This window comes from Cervus elaphus, chromosome 23, assembly GCF_910594005.1.
Source record: "Cervus elaphus chromosome 23, mCerEla1.1, whole genome shotgun sequence".
NCBI classification, from domain to species: Eukaryota; Metazoa; Chordata; class Mammalia; order Artiodactyla; family Cervidae; genus Cervus; species Cervus elaphus.
Window position 1 is genome coordinate 13,074,964 of NC_057837.1, and position 26,969 is coordinate 13,101,932.

A 26,969-nucleotide genomic window follows, 5' to 3' on the forward strand; every position below is an offset into this window, starting at 1 on the left:
ACCCATCATAATGGTAAGTTAAACCATTATGGGGACTTCCCTGGTGGTCCAGCAGCTAAGACTCTGAGCTCCCCATGAAGGGGCCCGGGGTTCAACTCCCGGTCAGGGAATTAGATCCCACATGTTGCAACTGAAGATCTCATGTGCTGAAACGAAGATCAAAGGTCCCATGGACCACAACTCAGACCCGGCACAGCCAAAAAGGTGGGATGAGTTGAGAGAACAGCACTGAAACATATACGTTACCACATGTAACACAGATCGCCAGTGGGGATTTGCTGTATCCAACACAGGGAACCCAAAGCCGGTCCCCTGGGACAATCTGGAGGGGTGGGATGGGGTGGGAGGTGGGCTCAAGAGGGAGGCGACATGCCTCCGGCTGATCCATGTGGATGTAAGGCAGAAACCATCACAATGTTGCAATCACCCTCCGATTAAAAACAAAATAAAATTTAAATAAATATTTAAAAACATTACACTGCACACCTTAAACTTACACTTATATACTTATATACACTTATAGCAACTGCACCTCAATACAACTCAGGGGAAATCAAGTGATAAAAAAAAAAAACCAGTCCCATTTTCTGAGATCCTCTTTCACCTGACACACACATCTTTTCTGGCACTCGCGACACGGCAGTGTCGTTATTTCTCCCAGCCCCTCCCCACTTCAGGACCTCTGCACCACCGTTCCCTGTGACAGACGCTCTGTCCCATAGTCGGCGTGCCCACTGCCCCCTCCTTGTCCTTCGGTTCTGGGTTCACTCGCTCCTCTGTCCTTTCAAGCCGGCACCCTGACCCCTGCCTTCCCAGCGTCGATAGAAGGAATGTGATGACATATTTGTGCATTTACTGGACGGTCCAACTCAGCCCCACGTCTCCAAGTGCAGCAGCTTTTTCTGTTCCATCACTCTTGGGTCATACCCGGCGGAGCCTGCCCGCATGGCAGATTCTTGATACAGGCTTGCAGAAAAAAGTGAGTGCTGGGAAAACTGTCCATCTGTGACACCAGACTCCTCAAAACAGCTGTCCCCTTGTTTCCTCCCTGCCCTCCCAACACAACGGTTGGCACACTGTGGGCTGTCAGTAAATAGCTGCTGAATGAGTAATTGAGAGGAAAAGGGGGAAAGAGAGAGAGAGGGAGAATTCTACTGAGTGACTACAAAGGAAGGGAGGGAGATACAGCCCCCATCCTTGAGAAGCTAAGACACAGAACATGGAGAAGGGTGATGTGCTGGAAACACAGCTGAAGGACGGATAGCATTAAAGCAAGAATGAATAGATCAGATTGCGACAATAAACAGATGTGGGTGGAGGGCCCTGAGTGCGCCGCTGACAGAATTCTGGGAAGCTGACCCCACCTTGACCCCTCACCCTTCCTCCTGCTCAGAGCCAACACGACCCCAGCGTGAGCAAAGACAGGCTGAGCATCGCTCTCCATCCAAGAGGCTGGACCTCTGGGAAGCCTGAAGGTCCACAGCTGGGCGGTGACAGACAGGACCGGCAAGCCGAGGCAGTCCCTGGGACAGTAGAGTCAGGGGCCCGCTGCTAAGGCAGCCACTTGGACACGCTCCCGCTGCTGGGGCTCAGAGCTGGCAGGGCCCCTTTGGTGCGGGCTGGGGCCTGGGGAATCTCCTCAGAAGGCTGCTGTTTGTTTAGCGGCTGGCATCCCTAGGGATCCTTAAATAGCGAGATCAGGCCCTCGAGAGGAGCTGGCCTGGCTTCTTGGCTGATGCCTTTCCCCGTCATAAAGGATTCTCTGCTTTGGGAGCAGTCCTTCAAGTCTCTGCACCCTCCTCCCCTGAGCTCAGCAATGAAGGGCTTCTGATGACCTTGTAAGGCCACAGCTCTGACTTGTCCTCGGGAGCCCTGGGGCAGGCAGACCTCGGGCTCCCAGGAGCTCCACTTCCAATTGCCTCGGGACCTTTGCGCTGATCTCCAGGTCCTTATTCCAAGGGGGGGGTGTGGATACGGCCTGGAGCCACCACCACCCATTAACTCTTCCCGAGCTCTGACCAGCGCGCGGTCTGGGGAGCTCTGCATTCTGCAGAAGGCTGAACAGGCAGGAGGAAGGTGAATGCCCAGATAGAAGAGGGAATGTGAGGTGGCTTCAGCTGGTGTTTCTGCACCCTGCGTTTATATGCTGAAGACAGACAGAAACCTGGGCAGGCTTTTCCCAAGAGTACACCCTAGAGACCAAGGTAAGCACATTCTAGAAAGATCAGAGGAAGCCCAGAAAGACAGAGAACGGATGGTGCAAGCTGGTTCAAAGGCCTGAGCTACCCTGGAGGCACTGACTGGTCATATCCACTCCTTGGTGATCCCAAAGGGCAATCAGTAAACACCAGACCCTACACATCACCAGAAGGGCTCCTTATGATGTTCCAAATTGCGTCTGGACTGAAGGAAGATACGAAAGGTACACAAATACAATGGAGAGAGGAAAAGGAAATACTTCTCATTATTCAGATAGTCAAGAAGCACCCTGGCCTGCAGGAAGCATGCAGACAAGAATCCCTTTAATCTGAGCCTCGTAGAAACAGAGAGAATAGGGATGACTGGCTCCTTGAAACAGTTCCGTAGAGAGGAATCCTTCTGCTTGTAGATACTTCCCTTGGGTTGAAAGGAGGGGGTAGAAGTATTTCCTCTGAAAACAATGTCTTAGAAGTTAATTCCAGCTCTGCCTCTGGTTTATTATTAAGTAAGCCTTTTCATCTCTGTCCACTTAAGCTCCTTCAGGAGCAAGGAGAATGTAAATAAATAAAGAGGAGCTCTCGGCTTCAGACTCTCTGTTCATCCAACGTGGCTGGCGATGGTCCCTCTTGGTCTAGTGGGTCTTCAGGAAAAGGAACTGTGCAACCTTCCCTGGCGGTGTCTGTCAGAGAAGGGGCAGGGCTGGGCCCCGGGAGATGCAGCCCCTTTTACACGCTTACTGTCTCCTTGTTAGGGCTGCTCCCAGGGCAGGGAGTTTCTGGGAACAGCTCTATCTGGGGCGTTCAGAGCTCCTGTGTTAAGCCAGCCTAGAGACAAGATGGACCTCCCTTTCCCTTCCCTACAAAACTGAGCCCGAGCAGCGCCAGGCTCTTAACTCAGCCCTCGAGGGGGTGAGTGTTCCAACTACACACGTTTTGAACCACTCACTCTGAGACATTCCCCAAGGAGAGAAGGCCCTTGGGGGACCTGTCAGTGGAGCCCATGGCAAACCCAGCTGCCCGCCCACTCCATCGGGGTACCCGCTGACTCTCTTCAAACCTTCCTGTGTCCCCGCCGAACCACCCGCACCAAAAACCAAGTCTGACACAAAAGGTTTTTGTGCCCCAGCCCCTGGGTGGTTACGAGCCCATGGCATCATAGAGGAAGTCCACGATCAGGGGTCTGAGACACTAGCCAAGCCCAGCTTTCGGCAGAATGGCCCTGCTGCGCTCCGAAGCAGTCCTCTCGCTCGCCCCATTCTAAAATGTTTGCTGAGAAGTGGACATTCTCCCTTTCCACACATTCCTTCTGGGTGAACCCAAGAGAAAATCCTCCCTGAGTCTTCTCCTCAAAAACAAAAGAAAGCTAAGAACTTCTACAAGCCCGGCTCGAGCCACGACAGAGAATTGTGCTCAACAGAGAAGTACCCTAGAACGCCCTAAGTTTCTGAGAGGTCATACCCGGAAGTGGAACACAGCCATGGGCAACTGGACACAAGTGGGCCTTCTCCCTTCGCAGGCGGGCGGGGACACGGGGCCCAGGCGGAACCGGAAGGAGGTGTGTGACTGTCCCCCTCCCCCCCCCCCCCCCCCCCCCGCCCCGTTTGGTGCAGTCCCCCTTGCGGCCAGCAGGGGGAGCGCTCCACTCCCAGGCCTGGAGATGGAGTCCCGCTACAGGAAGGACAGACAAAAACAGAGTCTGTGATCCCATCAACGTTTGCAACGTCAGGCCCTCCTTGCAACCTCAAGCTACCCGTCTGAGCCGGCACTGAGAAGGATGGAGATGTCCAGCATTTCGGCCTCTCTCTGCACCTTCCACAGACATCCACCCACGTCACCTGCAGTCACCATCACGGTTAAAACCAGAGCAGCCGTGCTGAGCCAGTTGCTGCGAGGGCCCTGGGAACCGATGATGCTTCAGTGGGAGTATTCCAAGACCGTGGCATTTCAAGGTCACAAACATGGATTCCATAAAAGGCAGCACAACCATATTGGGACATGCTACAGGCCTTTCAATGGTTTGAAGTTTTTTGAAATCATATCCAGACTGACCCACCAAGTAATTTTTTTAAAATCCCATCTTTACCAGCAAGGCAATAAATAAATTGAGTGAGAAAGACCATTTCTTCATAATGTATTCATGTCTATATCATTGTTCTGCTTTCCAGAAAAATCTAGCAACAGATTGGTTTCAGAGAAGAACCTCAAACATTAAAAAATATCACCCTACTGACGACAGTGTAAGCACAGTTCAAGAGGTTATGCAGACTCATAAAGGAAAATATTGATTACACAAAGTCTGGTGCCCTACTGATGCCTGTGTCATAAATGACTCCTAAAATGAAACACATTTAAAAATAAAAAATGAAAACTGTAATACAAGAAACATAAAACATCAAAAGTTGTCTATGTCCAATACAAGGAACTGGTTGAAAGAAACAAAAGCTATTTTTCTACTGGCCAAAGTGTTCTTTTTTAGAGAAAGAGCAGAAATTCAGAAGCTTTCTTTACATCATTGGAAAATTGGGGCTAGAAGTCATCAGGTCTTCCAATATTTTAAAAGTTTGTGTATACCCTTATGGCAGAAAGCGAAGAACTAAAGAGCCTCTTGATAAAAGTGAAAAGGAGAGTGAAAAAGCTGACTTAAAACTCAACATTCAAAAAACTAAGATCATGGAATCCGGTCCCATCATTTCATGGCAAATAGATGGGGAAACAGTGAAAACAGTGACAAACTTTGTTTTGGGGGGCTCCCAAATCACTGCAGATGGTGACTGCAGCCATGAAATTAAAAGACAATTGCTCCTTGGAAGAAAAGTTATGACCAACCTAGACAGCATATTAAAAAGCAGAGACATTACTTTGCCAACAAAGGTCCCTCTAGTCAAAGTGATGGTTTTTCCAGTAGTCATGTATGGATGTGAGAGTTGGACTATAAAGAAAGCTGAGCGCCCAAGAATTGAAGCTTTTGAACTGTGGTATTGGAGAAGACTCTTGAGAGTCCCTAGGACTGCAAGGAGATCCAACCTGTCAATCCTAAAGGAGATCAGTCCTGAATGTTCATTGGAAGGACTGATGCTGAAGCTGAAACTCCAATACTTTGGCCACCTGATGCAAAGAACTGACTCCTTAGAAAAGACCCTGATGCTGGGAAAGATTGAAGGCAGGAGGAGAAGGGGATGGGAGGATGAGATGGTTGGATGGTTGGATGTCCACTGACTCAATGTACTTGAGTCTGAGCAAGCTCCGGGAGTTGGTGATGGGCAGGGAAGCTGGCGTGCTGCAGTCCACAGGGTTACAAAGAGTCGGATATGATTGAGCGACTGAACTGAACTGTGCATGTGCGTGTGCTAACTTGCTTCGGTCGTGTCCAACTCTTTGCAATCCCATGGACTGTAACCCGCCAGGCTCTTCTGTCCACGGGATTCTTCAGGCAAGAATACTGGAGTGGGTTGCCATGCCCTTCTCCCGGGGATATTCCTGACCCAGGGATCGAACCTGTGTCTCTTACATGTTCTGCATTTGCAGGAGGGTTCCTTACTACTAGTGCCACCTGGTAAGCCCTAAAACAGTTTAGTAAATACTAACCATTAACTTGCAATTTTACCTAGAAGGAAATGGAAAGTAATAGTATTTCTTAGGTCTCTATACTGTTTACACTATCATGAAGAGCATTATTTTTGAAATTAAACAAAATCATAGGGCTCCTGTATTTTAAAATACATTATTATAAGCTATTATAATTTTATTTATTGTTTGAATTCTGATTTCAAATGCTCCTGCAATGCAGTACTATGCTAGATTATAACTCTAGTTCTGATTATCCAATCTGTGCAAAAATATTATTAAATGGGTGCTTCTTCATAGCAAAAGAAAAGCACTGTTCAAGTACAAATTCAGATCTAGATGCTAGTATTGGGACTTCCCTGGCAGTCCAGTGGTTAAGACTCTATACTTCCACTGCCAGGGACTCAGGTTCTATCCCTGGTTGGGGAACTAGGATCCCACATGCTGCGTGGAGAGTCCAAAATAAATAAATAAAATACTGTTGATTTCAGTGGCACACACACAAAAATGCCCATATTACTTTAGGACTGGTTCCAAAAGAGAGTAATTTCTAACTAAATTCTGGCTAAATAAAAAAAGTCTGAATATATTTAGACATTAGAGCATCTTTTGCAATATAAACATAACTATATTTTATTAGTCTTTGTGTTTGGATTAATGTTATTCTAACTAGAGAAGCCAACTCTCTCATATGAAGGCTCTGGTTATTGTTACAATCTATCACCGAATGTTTTGACTTGGCTCTGACAAACGTACCAAGTATTTACCTAATAATGTCATGGCACATGTTTGTAAAAAGTTCTTTGCCAATAATATTTCTTTGATTCTTTATCATGTATTAAGGACATCTATTTCTCTTGCTTGATGTAGAAATAACTCAAGACTTGGAAGAGATGATATTTTTCACTTCTCTTCATATGGAAGGTTTGTAGTTATCAGGATCTGCTCACAAGGCTGATCCCAAATCTCTTTTTCTCGGAAAGAACTTAGTCTCATCACCTCTATCCAGGTGGTCACAGGCTACAGGTAGTCATCCCCAGGTATGGCTTCCAGCTCCAACAGTAAGTAGGCAAGAGGACACTGATCAAGACAAGGTCCCCTAAGTCTACAGATCCTCGCAGTTAGCGTGCTTCACCCGTGTGCTCACATGCTACTGACTGACAGGATTGAGTTCTGGACCCCAGCGCTTGTCCAGGGTCTGAAATCTACATTGCCTAACTGCATGTCTGGATTCTGGAGCCCTGCCCGTTTCGGGGTGTCTGACTCTCTGACCGCCCCTTGCCCCATTCAACTTTCCCTTACATGTGAGTTCTCGTGACTCCTATGTCCCTGGCAGAGGTCCACCTAGGCCACTCATTGCAAACCCCCAGGGATGTGCCCTGACGAACATAAAGATGACAGAAAGGTGTGGGGAGGCTGTGAAAGAGCCACGGTCAGAGTGAAACAGTGGAACAGTCACGGAAGAAGCACACACAGCACTTCAGCATGGGAGGATCACACATACAAGAAAATAGTTAGAGGGGCTTCCTTGGCGGTCTGGAGGTTAGGGGTCCACCTCTAACCTGCTTATTATAAAAATATTATAAATATATTCTCCTGCTTTCACTGCAGGAGACACAGGTTCGCTCCCTGGTCAGGGAACTAAGATCCCACATGCTGAGGGGTGGCCAAAACAAGAATGTTCTTGGTCTCCCTTCTTGTCCCATCCACTGAAATAATTTCTGAAAGACTCACTCAACTCTCCCCTCCCCTAGGAAGCCCTGGTTGCCCCTGCTGCACCCTGAAAAATCTGATCAGCACCCCTGTTACCCCGTGACTGGATCCTACATTCACTTCTATCACAGGGAGCACCTTGCATACAGTTTTCTCTGTGACTTTTTCCTTTTCTCTGGACCTCTTGGGAAAAAAGGTCTGTCTTGTTTATCTTTGTATCCCCCATGTCTTGTACCTCTCCCACAGTACATAATCAACGTGACGTTCAGTTTTGAAGAATTGAAGTCTGGAGTCAAAGCCAAGATGCCAGCCTGGGGGAGCATGGGGTCCTAAGCAAGAGAGCGAGGTGGCTGTGACGTCAGGCCCGGGCAGCTCTTTGGAACCTCACCCCCTTTGCAGCTTCCAGCAGCCACCAAGCAGATGCAATCTGACAAGAACAACACGCACAGGCACTCTGATAGCCGCTTCCACATTTCTCACCTCATTCAGTCCTCTTTGACCGACAGAGGTCATCTCATTCTGACTTGTACCATAAGCTTCTTGCCCTTTACAGAGAAAGTTGGCTGATGGCAATGCCCACTGGAGAAACTGAAGGGCAAGGTCAGGACACCAGGAAGGGCAAATAAGGCTCTTGGTTATGGGACGACCATGCTTCCAGATGCCGTCCGCCAGGCCTGCACTCTGAACAGATACTGCAAGCGAACTCAGAGCTCTGTATTGTCCATTTTTCCTTCCCACGATAACCACACAGTACCTTCATTTAGAAATCCTCAAAACTTATTTTTATTTTTAGCTGCACTGGGCCCTCGCTGCTGTGCGTGGGCTTTCTCCAGTTGCAGCCAGAGGGGGCTACTCTCTCGTTGAGGTGCACTCCTCACTGCTGGTCTCTTGTTGCGGAGCACAGGCTCTAGAGTTTGGCTCAATAGCTGTGGCTCACGGCCTTAGTTTGCTCCATAGCAAGTGGGTTCCTCCCCGACCAGGAATCGAACCTGTGTCCCCTGCATTGGCAGGCAGATTCTTTACCACTGAGCCACCAGGAATATCCCCCTCAAAAGTTTTTAAATATGACCTCATTTGGCTCAATCTTCACTGTTGCAACATTTTTTAAAAAAATGTGCTTAGTTGCTTAGTTGTGTCCAACTTTTTGTGACCCATGGACTGTAACCCTCCAGGCTCCTCTGTCCATGGGGATTCTCCAAGCCAGAATACTGGAGTGGATAGCTGTTCCCTTCTCCAGGGGATCTTCCCAAAATAGGGATCGAACCCAGGTCTCCCGCATTGCAGGTGGATTCGTTACCAGCTGAGCCACAAGGGAAGCCCAAGAGTACTGGAGTGGGTAGCCTATCCCTTCTCCAGGGGATCTTCCTGACCCAGGAATCGAACCAGGGTCTCCTACATTGCAGGTGGATTCTTTACCAGCTAAGCTACCAGGAAGCCCTGAATTTTTTTTTTGAAACAAAAAGTCCAAGTTTTCATGAGTGGCCCAGGGTAAAAATCTTTTGCCCTTTGTCCATCATTTATTTTCTCATTTTTCTGAGTTTGAGCCAAAAGACACCAGATTCCCCTGCTGCCTTCTGTCCATGGCCCCAAGGCCCAGACTTCTGTTTTGCAATTTATTTCTAAGACACACGCCTGCTGGAGGTACTGTTTGGACAAGGGCAGCTCAGGGGATGAGAATAAATAGTATTTATCAACTGAAACAGTATTTCTAGCCAGCACCAATTAGCCATCACTATAGGCCAGGAATCCACCAGCCATAGCCTGGGGGCCAAATCCAGGCTGCTCCCTGTTTTTAATAAGTGTTGTCTTATGGGAACAGGACACACCCATGTCTTTGCACGTTGCAGCAGCCGCCTTTGTGCTACAATAGCAGGGTTGAGTCATCACAACAGAGACCTTCCAGGCTGCAAAGCTTAACATATTCACTGGCCTGTCATTTTTAAGAAAATGTTTGCTGACCCCTGTCCTGGAAAACTTGAAAGAGGGAAGCTGGACAATGTGTTATGAACTGAAGCTATGCTTTCAGAGGCAGGAGGATCCAAACCTTCTATCGTCTATTTTTCGTTCGCAAGACAGCCACACAGTGCCTGCTCCTGAGCTCTACAAGTTTCTTAGACGAGATCTCCTTTGGCACATGTGCTTGCCTCCCTCCTTTTCTGCAGCCCCGCCTATATTTGTGCAGGGAGTTCTCTCTTCCAACCATGTCACCAGTGATGGGCAGCATTCAAGAGATCTCCTCACTTCGCATAAGAACAGATACTACAGGGACTTCCCTAGTGGTTCAGTGGCTACATCTCTGTGCTCCCAATGCAGGGGGCCCGGGTTTGATCCCTGGCCAGGGAACTAGACCCCACATGCCACAACTAAGAGTTCACATGCTGCAACTAAAGATCCCATGTGCTGCAACTAAGATTCAGCACAGCCAAATCAATAAATAAAAGGAACAGGTACTATAAATAAAATAAACAATAAGGACAAGGAACTATACTCAATATTTTGTGATAACCTTAAAGGCAGAAGAATCTGAGGAAAAATAAATATATATGTGTATATGTGTGTGTGTGCTCAGTAGCTCAGTCGTGTCCAACTCTTTGCAACCCCATAGGTTGTAGTTCACCAGGCTCCTCTGTCCATGGGGACTCTACCAGGCTCCTCTGTCCATGGGATTCTCCAGGCAAGAATACTGGAGTGGGTTGCCATTCCCTTCTCCAGTGTATGTGTGGTTGTGTGTGTATAATTGGATTACTTTGCTGTACATCTGAAACTAGCACAACATTGCAAATGAACTACAATTTATAGAAAGAAGAAAGGAAGAGAATAAGTAAAGCTTAAAAGCTTGAGAGCTGGTCTGAGGTTATATCTGGTGATGCAGTGAAGAATGTTTGCTGAAGAGCTTCAGAGTGGGGCGGACTGGGCTCGACTCCAAACTTTTCTACTTGAAACTTGATGTATTTCAGTGCACTATTATCACCTTCCTGCCCCTCACCATCTCATCTATGAAGCAGGGATAACCATGACTATTTCGCTGTCTGGGAGCTGAAATGAACAGATGTATGCAAAACCCTTAGAGTGCTGGGTATGTGCTGGTCACTCAGGGGCTAGAGCTACTGTGCCTTTAAAAAGTTACATTTCATAATTTATGGGCTGGTGGGTTTTTCGGCAAAAATCACTACCAAGAACAGTGCTAGGAGCTGAGAATGTGTACTTTAATGATCAAAACCAAGATGGTTCCCAAATTCATGGAGCTCATGGACTACTTGCCTGTAAAGGTTACACATAAAATGTTCAAATAGCACTTGGAAGCCCAATTTTGTACAGTGAAGAAGAAAGTGAGGTTTTGGAGGGTGAAGTCATCCCATGAAGTAAGGGTGAATGAAATTCAGATGCTGGTTCTCGAATCCACTAGCTCACATTTGCCCTCATTTTAGTTTGAGAATTACAGATAAGAAACACTATAAAGTAAGCCAGAAAGATAAAGACCAATACAGTATACTAAAACATATATATGGAATTTAGAAAGATGGTAACGATAATCCCATATGCAAAACAGAAAAAGAGACACAGATGTACAGAATAGACTTTTGGACTCTGTGGGAAAAGACAAGGGTAGGATGTTTCGAGAGAACAGCATCGAAACATGTATATTATCTAGGGTGAAACAGATCACCAGCTCAGGTTGGATGCATGAGACAAGTGCTCGGGCCTGGTGCACTGGGAAGACCCAGAGGGATCGGGTAGAGAGGGAGGTGGGAGCGGGGATCGGGATGGGGAATACATGTAAATCCATGGCTGATTCATGTCAATGTATGACAAAAACCACTACAATATTGTAAAGTAATTAGCCTCCAACTAATAAAAATAAATGGAAGGGAAAAAAAAGAAACACTATGCTTGTACTGGGAGTTTGGGGTTGGTAGATGCAAACTATTACATTGAGAATGGATAAACAACAAGGCCCTACTGCATACCACAGGGAACTATAGTCAATATCCTGTGATAAACCATGATGGAAAACAATATAAGAAATGTCTACATGTGTATAACTGAGTTGCTTTGCTGTAGAGCAGAGATTGGCACAACACTGTAAATCAACTAGGCTTCAATAAAAAAAGAAACCTTGTGCTTGTTCTTCACCCTCTAAAACTGTTGACTAAATTAAGCAGCAAAAGCAAGACAAGCTGCCAAAGCCACACTGGAGTTGAGGATTGGCATAGAACGGCACCGATTATGGGAACAAACCCACGAACAGGTCCGCAGAAAGTTGCATCATGAAAGACATCTGGTAACTGATATATTAGCCACTGCTTGGTCACCAAGGCGGGTCCCTCAGTCAATGGCAAATGTGAGGGCAAAAGTGATCCCAAACGCTCAGTCATATCCAACTCATCACAACCCTGTGGACTGTAGCCCACCAGGCTCCTCTGTCCATGGGATTTCTCAGGCAAGAATACTGCAATGGGTTGTCATTTCCTACCCCAGGGGATCTTCCCAATCCAGTGATTGAACCTGCATCTCTTGTGTCTCCTGTATTGCAGATGGATTCTTTACCTGTTGAGCCATTGGGGAAATTATATAGATTAGGGGAAAGAAAGAGAAGAATGTATAGACCCTGTCGATGGAAACTATATTTAATAGACATCTATTAGCTGGGAGAAATTTCTATAACCGCAGATATGCAGATGACACCCCCCTAATGGCAGAAAACAAAGAGGAAATAAAGTGCCTCTTGATGAAGGTGAAAGAGGAGAATGAAAAAGTTGTCTTAAAACTCAACATTCAAAAAACTAAGGTCATGGCATCCAGTTCCATCACTTCATGGCAAATAGATGGGGAAAAAAAAGGAAACAGTGACAGATTTTATTTTCTTGGGTTGATGGTGACTGGAGACGTGAAATTAAAAGACACTTGCTCCTTGGAAGAAAACCTATGACAAACCTGGACAGCATATTAAAAAGCAGAGGCATTACTTTGCTGACAAAGGTCCATCTAGTCAAAGCTATGGTTTTCCAGTAGTCATGTATGGATGTGAGAGTGGGACCATAAAGAAGGCTGAGTGCCAAACGATTGATGCTTTCAAATTGTAGTGTTGGAAAAGACTCCTGAGACCCTTGGACTGCAAGGAGATCAAACCAGTCAATCCTAAAGGAAATCAACCGTGAATATTCATTGGAAGGACTGATGCTGAAGCTGAAGTTTCAATACTTCGGCCACCTGATGCAACGAACTGAGTCACTGGAAAAGACCCTGATGCTGGGAAAGATTGACGGGGGGAGGAGAAGGGGACGACAGAGGATGAGATGATTGGATGGCATCACCGAGTCAATGGACATGAGTTTGAGCAAGCTCCGGGAGTTAGTGATGGACAGGGAAGGCTAGCATGCTGCAGTCCATAGAGTCACAAAGAGTCAGACGTGACTCAGAGACTGAACAACAAGCCATCACACTCCCAAGCACACGTATGTTTGCTTGTGTCAATGTCTTTAGCAGGCAACTAGAAAGAATAAAAAATGATTTATCCTGCTCACCGATTTTTTTGTTTCTCTTCAGATCCCCTGTCTCACTAAGTTTTACAAACTCAAGCTGGGAGGCAGAAACCCTGCCTGACTCAGCAGAAGAGCACGTGGAGAGAACCCGGAGCAGAGCCCGGCATCAACAGCTGCAGCGTATGCTGAATCTGCCCCCAGGCTGGTGAAGTCCTGGCTTCCGGGCTCACATTCCTCCCAGGACCAGGGCAGAACCGGAAGATGCCAAATGCACACAGCTTTGGTTGCTCCCGGCTACTGACAGACCCTTGAGTAAGAACACATTTTCAGGGGACTTCCCAGATAGTCCAGTGGTAAAGAATCTGCCTCCCAATGCACGGGATGCTGGTTCAATCCCTGCTCAGGGAACTAAGATCCCACATGCCATGGGGCAACTAAGCCCCTGTATCACAACTAAGGCCTGATGCACCCAAATAAGTTTTTTAAAAAATTGAAGAAAAAAAAAGAACACATTTTCAGCTCAAATGACCCTTACAATTCCTTAAGATCAGTTGTTCAAGAACTTATTCAGTAGCAACTATGTGCCTGAGATTGTGATAACTACAATGAAACATCTTGGGCCCATCAAAGATGAAGGGAGCCAAGAACCTCTGGGATAAGAATGCAAGAAAGATGCTTCATGGTCTTCACAGCATTCAAAGGACCCATTCCAAACATCTGGTGTTGCCAAGCCCATAGACACATCACCAAAGCCCTTTGCTTGGGGAAAATTTTCCTCTTCACCAGGGAACATGATACTTTGTACAGACTCCACTGAGAGCCAGCTAAGCTGCTCACTCAGGGCTATGGCCTTAGAGAAGCTGAGAGCTGCTCAAAGACTCAACGGTTTTCAAAACCACTTAAGGTAGCCACAGGCTTTAGAAATGTCCTGGAGGCTTCTGACATGTGTTTGGCTGATCTAGGGTGGTTCTCCTTGGAAAGAGGCCATGCTGTGGTTTAAAAGCCAGCAAGAGTGCGTGCCAGATGCTCACTGCCTCGCAAGGAATGGAGTTTCCTATCCAGGAATGAAACCCCTCTCCAGTGTCCTTGCCTGGAAAATGCCATGGACAGAGGAGCCTGGTAGGCTACAGTCCATGAGGTTGCAAAGAGTCAGACACAACTTAGTGACTAAACAACAACAAATCCAAGAACGAAGGGAGAGGAGAGGATAACCATCAGGGTGATATCTATCCTTACACTGCTCTTGGCAAGGAAATGCCTCCTTCTGAGATGCAGCCTTTGCCATGGAGTCTTGAAACGTCAAGGCATTGACCTTGTAGGCACTTGCACACCTATCACTGCACACGAGGATGCTGCCTCATCACTGTGTTACTCGCCCTGAGAACCCACAATATCTTGGTTTTTGATTCATGGTCTTCAGGGTCAGATCTGGCTTAAAAGCCTGGCCCTGCCATGTACTAGCTGTGTTATCTGCCCCTGCAAAGCCCCAGTCTCTCCATTAGTAAAATGGGGATGACAACCAAACCATTATGAAGATTAAATATCCCTTAATTCAACAATCCATGTAATACCCTTAGTGAAATGCCTCAGCATACTGAAGATGCTCTAGGGACTTCCCTGGTGGTTCAGTGGAGAAGCATCTGCCTGCCAGTGCAGGGGACACAGCTGTGGTCCCTGCTCCGGCAAGACAGCACATGCTGCGGAGCAACGAAGCCCACCAACCGCTGAGCCTGTGCTCTGCAACAAGAGAAGCCCACACACCACAACAAAGAGCAGCCTCCATCACCGCAACTAGAGAAAACCTGAGTGTAGCAACGAAGACCCAGCACAGGCAAAAAAACATAGGAGAGGAGGAGTTGGCAGGCTGACTGCAAGAATGCAATGCTGAAGAACCACGAGCATCTGGCTTACTGGGTATCCTCCACTAATACCAGTTAGAAATTATACTTATCTATCCTCAAAAAAAGAAAAAAAAAAAAGGGCTAAAGCAAATCCTTGCATCAGATTTTGGAATGTAGTTTTCACTATTTTGGGGTAGGGAAAAATCAGACATCATGGAAAAAAGATCAGTATGTTATACTGGGAATTCCCTGGTGGTCCAGTGGTTAAGACTCTGGGCTTCCAATTTCTGGGCCCAGGTTCAGTCTGTGGCTGGAGAACTAAGATCTGAACAACCCTGCAGCACATTGAAACAAAGTACATATATATACATATGTGACATGTTAAAAAATATGCAAATGAAATATTTACATATGGCCAAAGTAACTACAAAGTGATAACTGAGAGACAATATTTGCAACGGTTTATGAGCTAAGATCAAGTTCAATTCTATGTGGAGTGGCACTTAAAGGGGAAAACAGGGGGGGACAGAGGGTCTGCAGAAGGAATGAGATGCTATTTTACTCATTAGACCACATATTTATTGTTAATTGATAAAAACGGATAATGAATTAAGAAAGAAAATCTAAGGGGGCTAATTTTTTGTTGACCATTGAGATACTTGTTGGTATGGCAACCTGCAGTTCTTTCTGTTTTCCACTCTGTAAGTTAGAAATAGAAATGCAAATTTATGACATTTCCGATACCAGAGTAAGACAAGGAATATCCTTTTCCTGTGGTTTGTGAAAAAAATGTAAATGGTTACATTTGGGTGATAATTTAATTTTTCAGCATAGATTACATGTCCCCTTAATGTCCCCCATTCCTAGAATGCCAAGATTCTTCCTAGTTATTGTGAGAGTATGAATCGTGAATTGTGCTATGCTGTACTTAGTCACTCAGTTACGTCCAACTCTTTGTGACCCCATGGACTGTAGCCCGCCAGGCTCCTCTGTCCGTGGGGATTCTCCAAGTAAGAACACTGGAGTGGGTTGTCATGCCCTCCTCCAGGGGATCTTCCCAACCCAGGGGTTGAACCCAGGTCTTCCACATTGCAGGTGGATTCTTTTACTGTCTGAGCTACCAGGAAAGCCCAAGAATACTGCAGTGGGTAGCCTATCCCTTCTCCAAGGGATCTTCCTGACCCAGGAATCGAACCGGGGTCTCCTGCATTGCAGGAGGATTCTTTACCAGCTAAGCTACCAGGAAGCCCTGAATTATTGAGATACAGGTCTTTGGTTCTAATCATAGGTCAAGGGACACCATCACTGAACAGAATTATTCCACCCACAATGGTGCTATTCAGTGGTCTCCTCACTGTATTCTCATCTCACTCACATTATCCCCCAGTTCCCTTTATTTCAAGGTGTTTCTGCAGCCCTCTGCTCTCCTAAAACCCCCATGCTGAAATGACAGTTCATGTCAGCGGCTTCACTGAATCTGTTCAGGAATGCTCCCCACAGGCAGGAACAGATGAATGGTGAAGCAGACATTCTGCATCAGTTAAATCCTATTCACTGAGAACATCACTGTCCTGGACAAACGTGGAAGAGGAAAAACTAGCGCGGACTCACCTGGCGGAGTTTGGTTCCCACCATGGAGGCACTGCTGTCAAGCACGAACACCACATTCTTGGGTAAAGGCGGAAGGTCTTTGGGGGCAAAATAGTGCACAAAATAGCCGTCTAGAACCTAGTAGAGGGAAGAGAAGGTAAAACTGATAGTGCTCAGATTAGGTAGCAAAACAAACCAAGATGGAGATTCTATGGAATGTCTAAAAGTCAAAGACAGCATGAAATAGAGTCTAGGACCAGATGCCACATCCAGAGCAAAAGCATCCATGATCCTGATTCCTCCAACTAATTGCTAATTTAATTTGGATAAGGATAAAATCATCCCTTAAAAATATATTAATTACACTAACTCAGTTTAAATCATTCATCTCTTCTTGACCCTTGCCACTTGAGAATCCTGCTTCCTGCATCATCTGTTTTTCTCCTAAGCATCTTTCATGTTAAGACATAAAGATTGCCTACATGCTAGATGCACATTAACACATTTTGATAATCCTGCCCTGTTTCTGGAGAAATATGACCTACAGGAAATTGAGTCATGGGCCAGTTTCTCTAAATTAAAGATGAACTAAGTTCTCACTTGATCTAAAGCACCTCAGGGGAAATTACATTATAGGTTTCATTGGCCTCTAGATTACTGAAGCAGGAAATAGATATCCCCAGCCTCCAGGAAGGGAACATCACTCAGAGACACATTTGGGGTTAAAACAGATTTCCTAAGAATCAGTAGTTCTCTCTCTCAGGTGAGTACTGAAATCCCTCATTCTGGGTCTAATTAAAAGTATCAATCAAGCTAATGAGAAACAGCAGAACAAACCCATTACCTGGATGTCCCCAATGCTCTGTTCCCTATTGACATCATATCTAATGATGAAATCTCCCAAAATGCCATTCTGGGCAATCTTGGCTTGCTGGACCACAGTAGGCTTAAAAACAACTTTGGCAAAAGTTTCATTTTGGTTGATAACAGTAGAAGGAGGTGGCCCAGAATCATCTGTAGGCAAGATAGAAACATAATGAATAACTGAATAACTTTTTCTGAAAAGAAACCAGATCTATTTTGCATGGAGACAGAAAGTTAGCCTTTATTTTATTTCAAGTTTGCACTGCAGATGAATTCCCAAAAGTTTGTACTGGTAACATATCTCAATGCATGAGATATATTAGCTTGCATTTCATCTCTATGTCTTCTTCTAAATCCTTTCTTACAAGAATTTTAAAAACACACAAAAGGAGAGAAGATAGTAAAGTGAACTCTCATGGAACCATCATCCGACCCAACAATTTTATCAATATTTTACCAGTCTTATTTTATCTGTTTTTATGGATTCTTTCACCATTTGTTTTTAATTCTTTGGATGTGCCACATGGCATGTGGGATCTTAGTTCCCTGACCAGGGATCGACCTTGTGCCCCCTGTATTGGCAACACAAAGTCTTAAGTCAGTGGACTACCAGAGAAATCTCCCTTTCACCATTTTTTTGCTAGAATTTTAAAACAACTCTGAGGCATCATATTTCACCATAAATGCTTCTTTGTGCGTGAGGGCATTTTTGAACTGCATAAATACTTCAGCCATGTCTGACTCTTTGTGACCCAATGGACTGTAGCCCACCAGGCTCCTCTGTCCATGGGAAGAATACTGGAGTGGGTTGCCATTTCCTCCTCCAGGGGATTTCCCTGACCCAGGGATTGAACCCACATCTCTTAAGTCTCCTGAACTAGCAGATGGGTTCTTTACCACGAGGGACATCTGGGAAGCCCAAAATATTTTATGTATCTCTACAAGAACTTTTTACAGCATAACCACAAAACTGGTATCAAAAGTAACAAAATTAATGCTTTGTGCTTTAATATCATCAAATACTCAGCTTGCATTTAAAGTTTCTTCGTTCTCTGGAAAATGTCCTAGAATGGTAGCTTTGCTTGACTCAGGATCATAACAAAGTCCCCACATCACATTTGACTGACATTTCTGAAATCTCTTTTAACCCACAAATGTCCCCTCTGTCTATCCTTTTACTAATGCTACATATACATGTTGTGAAACACCGGTCTTCTCTTCTATGGAGTTTCTCACATTCTGTATGTCATGATGCTTTTTCTGTCCTGTCTTTTGGTCCCCTGCTCTCCTGGTCCCCGACTCTGGCTTGAACGTAGCATCACAGGGAGCAGAAAACATACCAATGCCCAGGCCAAGAGCTCATTTAACTGTCCTGGGACATAGTCGGGTGTCGGGTCTCTTCAATTCCCCCTGTGAGTCTAATGCTCAGGCAAGCTTGAGGCTCACAGCTCAGTCCCCTGCATCTCCTTGTGTTCGGTGGGTAGAGCTAGAGGCTGGTTAGATTCCTGGTTAGATTCCAGTTCAATACTGTGGACAAGAACACTTCCTGGTGATGCTGAGTCCTTCTCTACCACACCAGGAAGTACACAATATCTAGTTGTCTGCTTTTAGTTTCAGTAGAAGAGTGCTGGATGGTTCTGATCACCCATGATGAAATTCCTCATCAGTCTTTCCCTTAACAGATTTATCAATCACTGATGATGTTTCTTCACTGTTAATCAGAGTTGCAAAAGGGCAGTTTCTGATTCTCTCGTTCCTCCCACACGCAATTCTTCCATAAGGAGTGCTTCACCATCAATCATTTGGTTCTCATAACGTGCTACTTGTCCAGAAGGTTTATGACTCATTAAAAAAACATTTCCCAAAGCCTTCCCCAGCACGAAACTTAGGATGTAAATTAAAATTCCAGAAAGAGGAAGAGATAAATGATTTTTTTCTGTGATTTAAGAAAAATGAGTGAGATGATACATTAAGCAAAGAACAATCTCGTTTTACTCCTAACTTACATTTCCTTCAGTAAGACACACTACGGAGAACTATTTCACAGACTACCCACCTTTGTAAATCCAATCAATACTGCGTCTATATGTTGAGCAACTAGCTTTTTGAGATTTGTATGCATTATGAAGAATAGGAAACTGAGGAATTTCTAAACATCAGTATGTGGAGACTTTTAACCCAGATACTGAATCAAAGGCTGGCTTGAAATTGCCGCAAAACATCCGATTCTCATTTTAAATCTATTCAAGTTGATACCATGGAGTAAGCTGACCAACAATTTTCCATCCTTAAATAGCAAAACAAAAAAGGAAACGAGGCATCATTTGCCCATGGTAATTTGTGTCTAAGAATAAGAACTCAAAGGAAGTTTAAACATTTCCTTCACCAACAGAGACAATTAATTTTAAGACACCATTTAGGTGTAACCTTAACAGGAACCACAAGGCAGAACTGATCCTTCTATTATTTATACTTACCAAGGGCAGGAATTTCAGGACTGACCAGAGAGGTAGCAAACAGGGAAGTCTGTTCTTGCAGAAAGTCAGTTGTAGGTGAGAGAATATTTTCAACAGACCTGCTAACGGGAAAAAGGTGCTGGGAAAATCTCCAGGGGACCGTGAAGAGTGCCAGCCTGTGTTCTCTGGAGTCGTCTCTCACTGATGATTACTGGTCAAGCACCATGAGTGAGAGGTAAGAAAATACCCTAGCTAAGAACTCGAGATGACAACTGAGACCCAAGGACCTGCACTTGATCCTGGGTCCACCTGTTATCCATGAGATTTTGGGCAGGTTACTGAGCCCTGGTTATCTCATCTCTAAAATGGATTAGCGGTCTACCAAACACACTCTTGATATGGTTGTGATGTGATGTAGTTAGCACCATTCTGATTAATGGGGAGCAGTCATGCTTGCTAATATCATCATCAACCAGAAACAGGTACAAAACAGAAGCGCTGGTGAATTAGACATAAGACAATACATCGTGTCAAAGTTGGGATACTCTATGCAAGGAAGAGGAAAGAACAACTGCTTCCGGCAACATGGTTGAGTCAGAGTCATCTTGAGGGAAAACATAAGATACAGAAGAAAGTATTCACTATTTCCATTTACACGAAGCTCAGGAGCAGGCAAGACTCACGCCGATCGAAAGAGCATACTGGGGCCTCTCTCCTCGGGTGTGAACCTCGCCAATCCCTCCCACAGGAGACCGTCAGAGTCAGCCAGCCCCTGCTTCTTGGTGACCACGTGTGACCCAAAGGCTGTGATCGAGAATGCTGATATGCCGGAGGAGATGCAACAGGACTCGGTGGAGTGTGCTCCTCAGGCACTGGAGAAGTATAATATAGAGAAGGGCACTGTGGCCCATATCAAGAAGGACAGCCCCACCTGGCGCTGCATGGGGGGAGGAATTTCAGTAGTGATGTGACATATGATACCAAACACTTCATCCACTTCTACCCAGGCCAACTGGCCATTCTCCTGTTCAAATCTGGTTAAAAGCATGGACCGTGCCACACACCCAGTGACCCATCCAAAAACCAGGACTGCAGCCTAAATTCCAAATACCAGAGACTGAAGTCTTCCGCCTTGCCTAAGGGAACCCCTCCACCTTTGAACCTTTATTGTGTTTTGTACAAGGCATTCTCTGTGCTAGTTTGCTGTGATTATAAAACAAGGGGCAAAACAGCTTACATTTGTATTTATTTTCTATTCCACATCTCTCTGCCCCATGTTTTTTCTTTTCAAAATCCATTCCTTTAAAGAAATAAATCTGTTGGAGGAAAAAAAAAAGAAAGAAAAGAGCATTCTGGTTCCTTTGGGGAGGGTAAACACAGACTGGGAAAGAGGATAAGGGGACATTTGGGTGCTTAAAATACTCTACATCTTGACTTGAAGGTAACTGCTGGGTGTATATATATATGTAAAACTTCCTTAAGCTACGCACATAAGGTTTATGTACTTTATTCTATGCATACCCCAATTTTGTAAAAAAATTTAAACTTGTTGAAAGTTGCACAGCACAAGAGGTTGAATGAGTGACTCCCAGGATGGAACATAGTATTGTTTGTCGAGTGGACCTCTGTCTTGGGGTAAATCTTTTTGTGTGGGCACTTATATATACAGGGTAATCCTGGTGCTATTACACAGCGTAGTAGCTGGCAGAACAAGGACCAGGCACAGAGGTCAGGGAAACATTTTCTTGTGCAGTTATCCCTATGTATGTGCTGCTCAGTCGTGTCCGACTTTGCGACCCCATGGACTGTAGCCGCCAGGCTCTTCATTCCATGGAATTTTCCGGGCAAGAATACTGGAGTGAGTTGCCATTTCCTTCTCTGACCCAGGGATTTTAACCCTGGGTAGTCTGAACTGCAGGCAGTGTGCTGCCTGGCACGCAGATTCTTTACCAACTGAGCCAGCAGGGAAGCCCTCCACATCCCTCAGCTCTAAGAAAGATGTCCTGTTGGCCGAGGCAGTTTCACAAGCTGTCTCGCTAGCAGTGCTCCGGCAAACCCTAGATGAGTTCATCTTCTGCCAGGGGATACAGACCAGCTCTACTGTGTGGTTTTGAACCAGCAGCCATCACCTGGGAACTTGCTAGAAACACAAGTTCTTGGGCTCCTCCCAGAAACCTGGAGTCAGAACCCTGCAGATGGAATCAGGAATCCATATTTTCACAAGGCTTCCCAGGTGATTCTGGTTCCCGCACAGACAATGGTGGTGTGCCTTTGATGTACGTGAGTGGACGGCACTAGATTCTCTCCAACCTTCAAAGTTGACACAAATGAGATTTTACTCTTACACTGTCAAGGGGAACAAACCTGTCAATCCTAAAGGAAATCAACTCTGAATATTCACTGGAAGGACTGAAGCTGAAGCTGAAACTCCAATCCTTTGGCCACCTGATGCAAAGAGCCAACTCATTAGAAAAGACCCTGATGCTGGGAAACACTGGAGGCAGAAGAAGGGGGCGATAGAGGATGAGATGGTTAGATGGTATCACTGACTCGATGCACATGAGTTTGAGCAAGCTCCAGGAGACAGTGAACGACAGGGAAGCCTCGCATGCGCAGTCCATGGGGTCACAAAGAGTCGGACACGACTTAGTGACTGAGCAACAACATTGTAAGGTCGTACCTACCATTTTGTGTTTCAAGTCTTTCTTGTTGAAATGGTCTTTACAGTTACCCTGAATTAATACCATTCATAGTTGAATGAAAGCACCAGGGATTAAAAAGTATAATTTCTCTCTTCATAATTCATTTGACTAGCCTCTTTGATATAAGCCATGAGAAAGGATAGTGTATTATTATTTTAGTTTCCTACTGACCTCTGACGTTTGCTAGTGCGTGATGAAAATTCATGAGATTCCTCTAAATGGGCTTCTTTTATGTACCCAAAGAGTGGGTTGATTCCCAACAGGATTATTCACCAAGAAGCCCAGTTCCTGAGGTTGACCTCCACCCACAAAGTATCAGACAGTCGATGTGACCCAAAGAATTTTCCACTACCTATCAAAAAAATATATAAAGGCCCACTGGGAAAAATTCCAGAGAAGTATCTCTAGAACATAAAATCCTCTTTTTTATTAGAGAAAGAAAAAAATCAATGAGGCTGCCCCTAATGGCTGACCAAGATCGAAAAGCAGAATAGTACTATTTAGCTTTTCTTGCATGTGAACAAGGGTCATGCTGCCTGCCACAAAATCGGAAGCACAATGAGCTAATTTATTAGCAGGGCCCTCAGAAATCACAGGATGTGTCCTAAACATAATGAAGAGTGCAATGGAACAGGTTGGGAGCAGACCAAGAGAAGGAGAATCTGACCTACTTTTCTAATGAGAACCCACATATCCTGGCTTGCCCTTCTTCACACCCACTTGGTCAGGGCTAGCAGTGAACTTCGTGATTGCTTGGAGCTGGAGGAAGCTGTGTCTTCTCATGCCATCTCCTTGTTTTCACCCAAGCAAGAGTGGTCTCCTGCAAGATGACCTTCACGGGCACAGGACTGTCTCTAGGGCAACCCCTGAAGAGGCACCGACTGGGCTGTCTCCACCCACTCTTCTCTGCTTCTCAGGTCATCAGCATCCCCATGAGGCCTTCTTCCTGTCTGAAGTCCCATATCTTTTAACTGGAAAATGTGTTATTTCAGAACCCATACAATATCAAGGGAAGTGGGCTCCAGAGCTGATAGACTCAAACAACTGACTTAACATCTCTGAGCTTCTCAGTTCCATGTCTTTCAAATCCACATCATAGAATCATGGTCAGAATTAAATGACATCACACCTAAAAAGGAACTAAGGATGGTGCTGTTGCTAAGTCGTATCAGACTCTTTGCGACCCCCTGGACTGTAGCCTGCCGGGCTCCTCTGTCCATGGGGTTTCCCAGGCAAGAATACTGGAGTGGGTTGCCATTCCCTTCTCCAGGGGGTCTTCCCGACCCACAGATCAAACCCATGGCTCCTGCACTGCAGGTGAATTCTTCACTGTCTGAGCCACCAAGGAAGCCCCACCAGACATACAATAAATGCTCAATACATACTAGCCCCCAACCTCTTTCCCTCAAGAAGCACCTTGTTATTCTGTCTAGGATGAAAGGGAACTCATGAAAAAAAGAAGACATTTTGGTAACATATAGTTTACATTTTTCGATAGCAGGTTTCTCTATACCACTGAAAACTTAGTAAAGACAAATATTCATTATTTGGAGGAAGAAAAGGCACATCATGAAGAACATTCATAACAGGGAATTCAACAATGTCTGGCTCAGTTGGTAAAAAATCCGCCTGCAAAGCCCAGGGTTCAATTCCTGGCTCGGGAAGATCCCCTGGAAAAGGGACAGGCTACCCACTCCAGTACTCTTGGGCTTCCCTTGTGGCTCAGCTGGTAAAGAATCTGCCTGCAATGCGGGAGACCTGGGTTCGATCCCTGGGTTGGAAAGATCCCCTGGAGAAGGGAAAGGCCGCCCACTCCAGTATTCTGGCCTGGAGAATTCCATGACACAGACACGGCTGAGAGGCTTTCACTTTCACTTCCCATACAGGGAACAACCTTTATAAAGGTTGTGGAGGTAGTGGCTTCTCAAGAGTGTCCTGAAATTATATACAGAATTTGGCATGAAACTGTACATATATACTTTTTTCTGGACAGATGTCTGTAGCTTTCACCAGATTCTCCAAGGAACCCCCTTAAGGTTAAGACAAGTGCTATGAAGTATTCCCATTCTTGGCGGTCCAGTGACGAAGACTCCCAGTGCATGGGGCCTGGGGTTCGAGTCCTGGTCGGGGAACTGGATCCCACATGCCACAGCTAAGAGTCTGAGAGCGGCAGCTAAAGATTCCATGTGCCACAACTAAGACCTAGCACAGCCACATAAACAAACAAATAATTTAAAAATTCCTATTTTCCCCATCGATTCTATCTTGTAATGATAAGACGTTGTTTATTTTGCATAAAGGGTGAAGAGAACAGGATGTTATTTACAGACAAACACTCCCCTCCTAGACAACCACCTGGGGGGAAAGGAAAGCCAGTTGCTATGTACAGTGTCTAAAGGTGAAAAAATTTAAGAGCAAAGAACCACAGTCAAGGTCATCAGCTGCACGCTACGCCCCTTTCACTCAACTGGTGGGGGATTTCCTGGCCTCTGTTTCCTGTGGGTCTTGGGTTTGCCCACTGTCAGGGAAAAGCAGCCAACACCTGGTGATTTTACAAAAGCATTTCCAAACACTGTCCCCTCATTTCCCCTTGGAAAAGAGGTTAAGCTGCCTGTGTTTGTTTATGTCACCTGCTCACCTGGGCTGCAGTGGGGAGAGTTCTTCAACAGAGGGAATGAATAATTGGGCAACTACCCTCCTATCGTCGAGAAAAAGGCAAATTCAGGCCAATCGGCAGAGTGTCAACGGAAAAAGTGATGGGGATGTAATTACGGCATGGTGACTATGGTTAATAATACAGTCGTGCATATTTACGAGTCACTAAGGGAGCTGATCTTAAAAATTCTCAGCTCGCACACACACAAAAATTCTGTAACTGTGTATGGTGAGGGATGTTGCCTAGGTTTACTGCAACCATCATTTTGCATCATATACAAATATCAAATCAGACATAGAAAACAAACTTATGGTTACCAGAGGGGGAAGGGGACAGGGATAAATCAGGCGTTTGAGATTAACATATATACTATAAAATGGGGTGTCTCCCACGGCTCAACAGTAAAGAATTTGCCCGCAATGCAGGAGATGTGAGTTTGACCCCTGGTTCAGGAAGCTCCCCCGGAGGAGGAAACAGCAACCCACTCCAGTATTCTTGTCTGGGAAATCCCACAGACAGAAGAGCCTGGCAGGTTACAGTCCACAGGGTTGCAAAAGAGTTGGACGCGACTTAATGACTAAATAGCAACAATATATATAAAATAAATAATCAAAAAGAATCTCTACTTAATATTCTGTAATAAACTGTATGGGAAAAGAATCTGGAAAAGAATATGCGTGCGGGCTAAGTCACTTCAGTTATGTCCGACTCTTTGTGACCCCATGGACCATACATAGCCCACCAGGCTTCTCTGTCCATGGCAAGAATACTGGAGAGGGTTGCCGTGTCCTCCTCCAGGGGGTCTTCGCGACTCGGGGATCAAACCCATATCTCCTATGGTCCCTGAATTACAGGTGGATTCTTTACCACTGACCCACTGAAGTGTCTGAAAAAGAACAGATATGTGTATATGTAAACTGCATCACTTTGTCGTATACCTGAAACTAACACAGCGTTGCAAATCAAATACGTGTCAATTAAAGAAAAACACTTTTGTTAAATTTTTAAAAACTGCCCACTCTAAGTTCTTCAAGGGCAGTGACAATGGCGGAGGACATCTGTTGCACGGGGAGGAACGTGGTGAGGACTCGCTGTGAGCTTCCGGAACGTTTCACATGGACACGGCTCAACACATCGGCACATACTCGGGCGGGTGGACGGAGGGGCCCTTCAAGAGGATCATCTTGAAAGTGTTTTGGTGGGTGTAGCGGGTGCTCTAGTTGAAACATGGCACATGCTTCCACCTCTGGTTTCAGTCACACCTGTGGCAGACAGTGTCATTCGCCTGGACAGTGTCCCACCTTGTATAACCAGCTAACACAGCAGGAAAAAGGAAGAAGCAGAGTGAGGTATCCCGAAGAAGAGGAGGATGCTCACCAGTATTAAGTGAAAGAGAGAAGGTTACCCTCCCGGGTGTCTCTGAGCCATCCTGCTACCAGCTGACCCCCACCCAGCTACAGCCGACGACCAAACAGACGAGATATCGTGGGTCCTCCTATCAGCATTAAAAACAAAACAAAACAGACCCGACCGTGGAGCCAAATGATTCATACGTCAGTGATTTCTGCACCGAACAATGCTGGAAACCCTCACATAACAGCCAGATTGCTTCCTGGCAAAGGTACAGAGGCCAAGCGGGGCCATACCCTTCCAGCTGCAGCCTGGAGACTGGATCCCGGGGGGGACATACGGCAGCGGGGAACCGGACCTGGGGGTGAACCGTTAGTCACAATGCGGCCTTTAATAGTGCAGGGTGGCCAGAGTTAGCAAAGAAAAAAGATGCCCCATCACATCTGAATTTCAGATACACCACCAGTGACTTTTTAGGATAAGCATGTCTCAGATACTGCATGGGACACATTGTTTACCTGGAGTTTCAAATTTCAACCCAGCATCCTCTCT

General features: G+C 45.6%; 1 protein-coding gene and 1 pseudogene across 1 annotated transcript in view; one reads left to right on the top strand and one right to left on the bottom strand.

Annotated features, from left to right (window-relative positions):
- ITIH5 (inter-alpha-trypsin inhibitor heavy chain 5) overlaps positions 1-26,969 on the bottom strand; it is an 87,466-nt gene that overhangs the window by 23,925 nt on the left and 36,572 nt on the right. Inside the window, exons 6-7 of the mRNA XM_043883489.1 lie at positions 17,234-17,403; positions 16,411-16,527 (exon numbers count right to left, since the gene is read on the bottom strand). Of these exons, the coding sequence (XP_043739424.1) occupies positions 16,411-16,527; positions 17,234-17,403 (287 nt within the window). The remainder of the gene's footprint in view (positions 1-16,410; positions 16,528-17,233; positions 17,404-26,969) is intronic.
- LOC122681736 lies at positions 19,934-20,801 on the top strand (annotated as a pseudogene).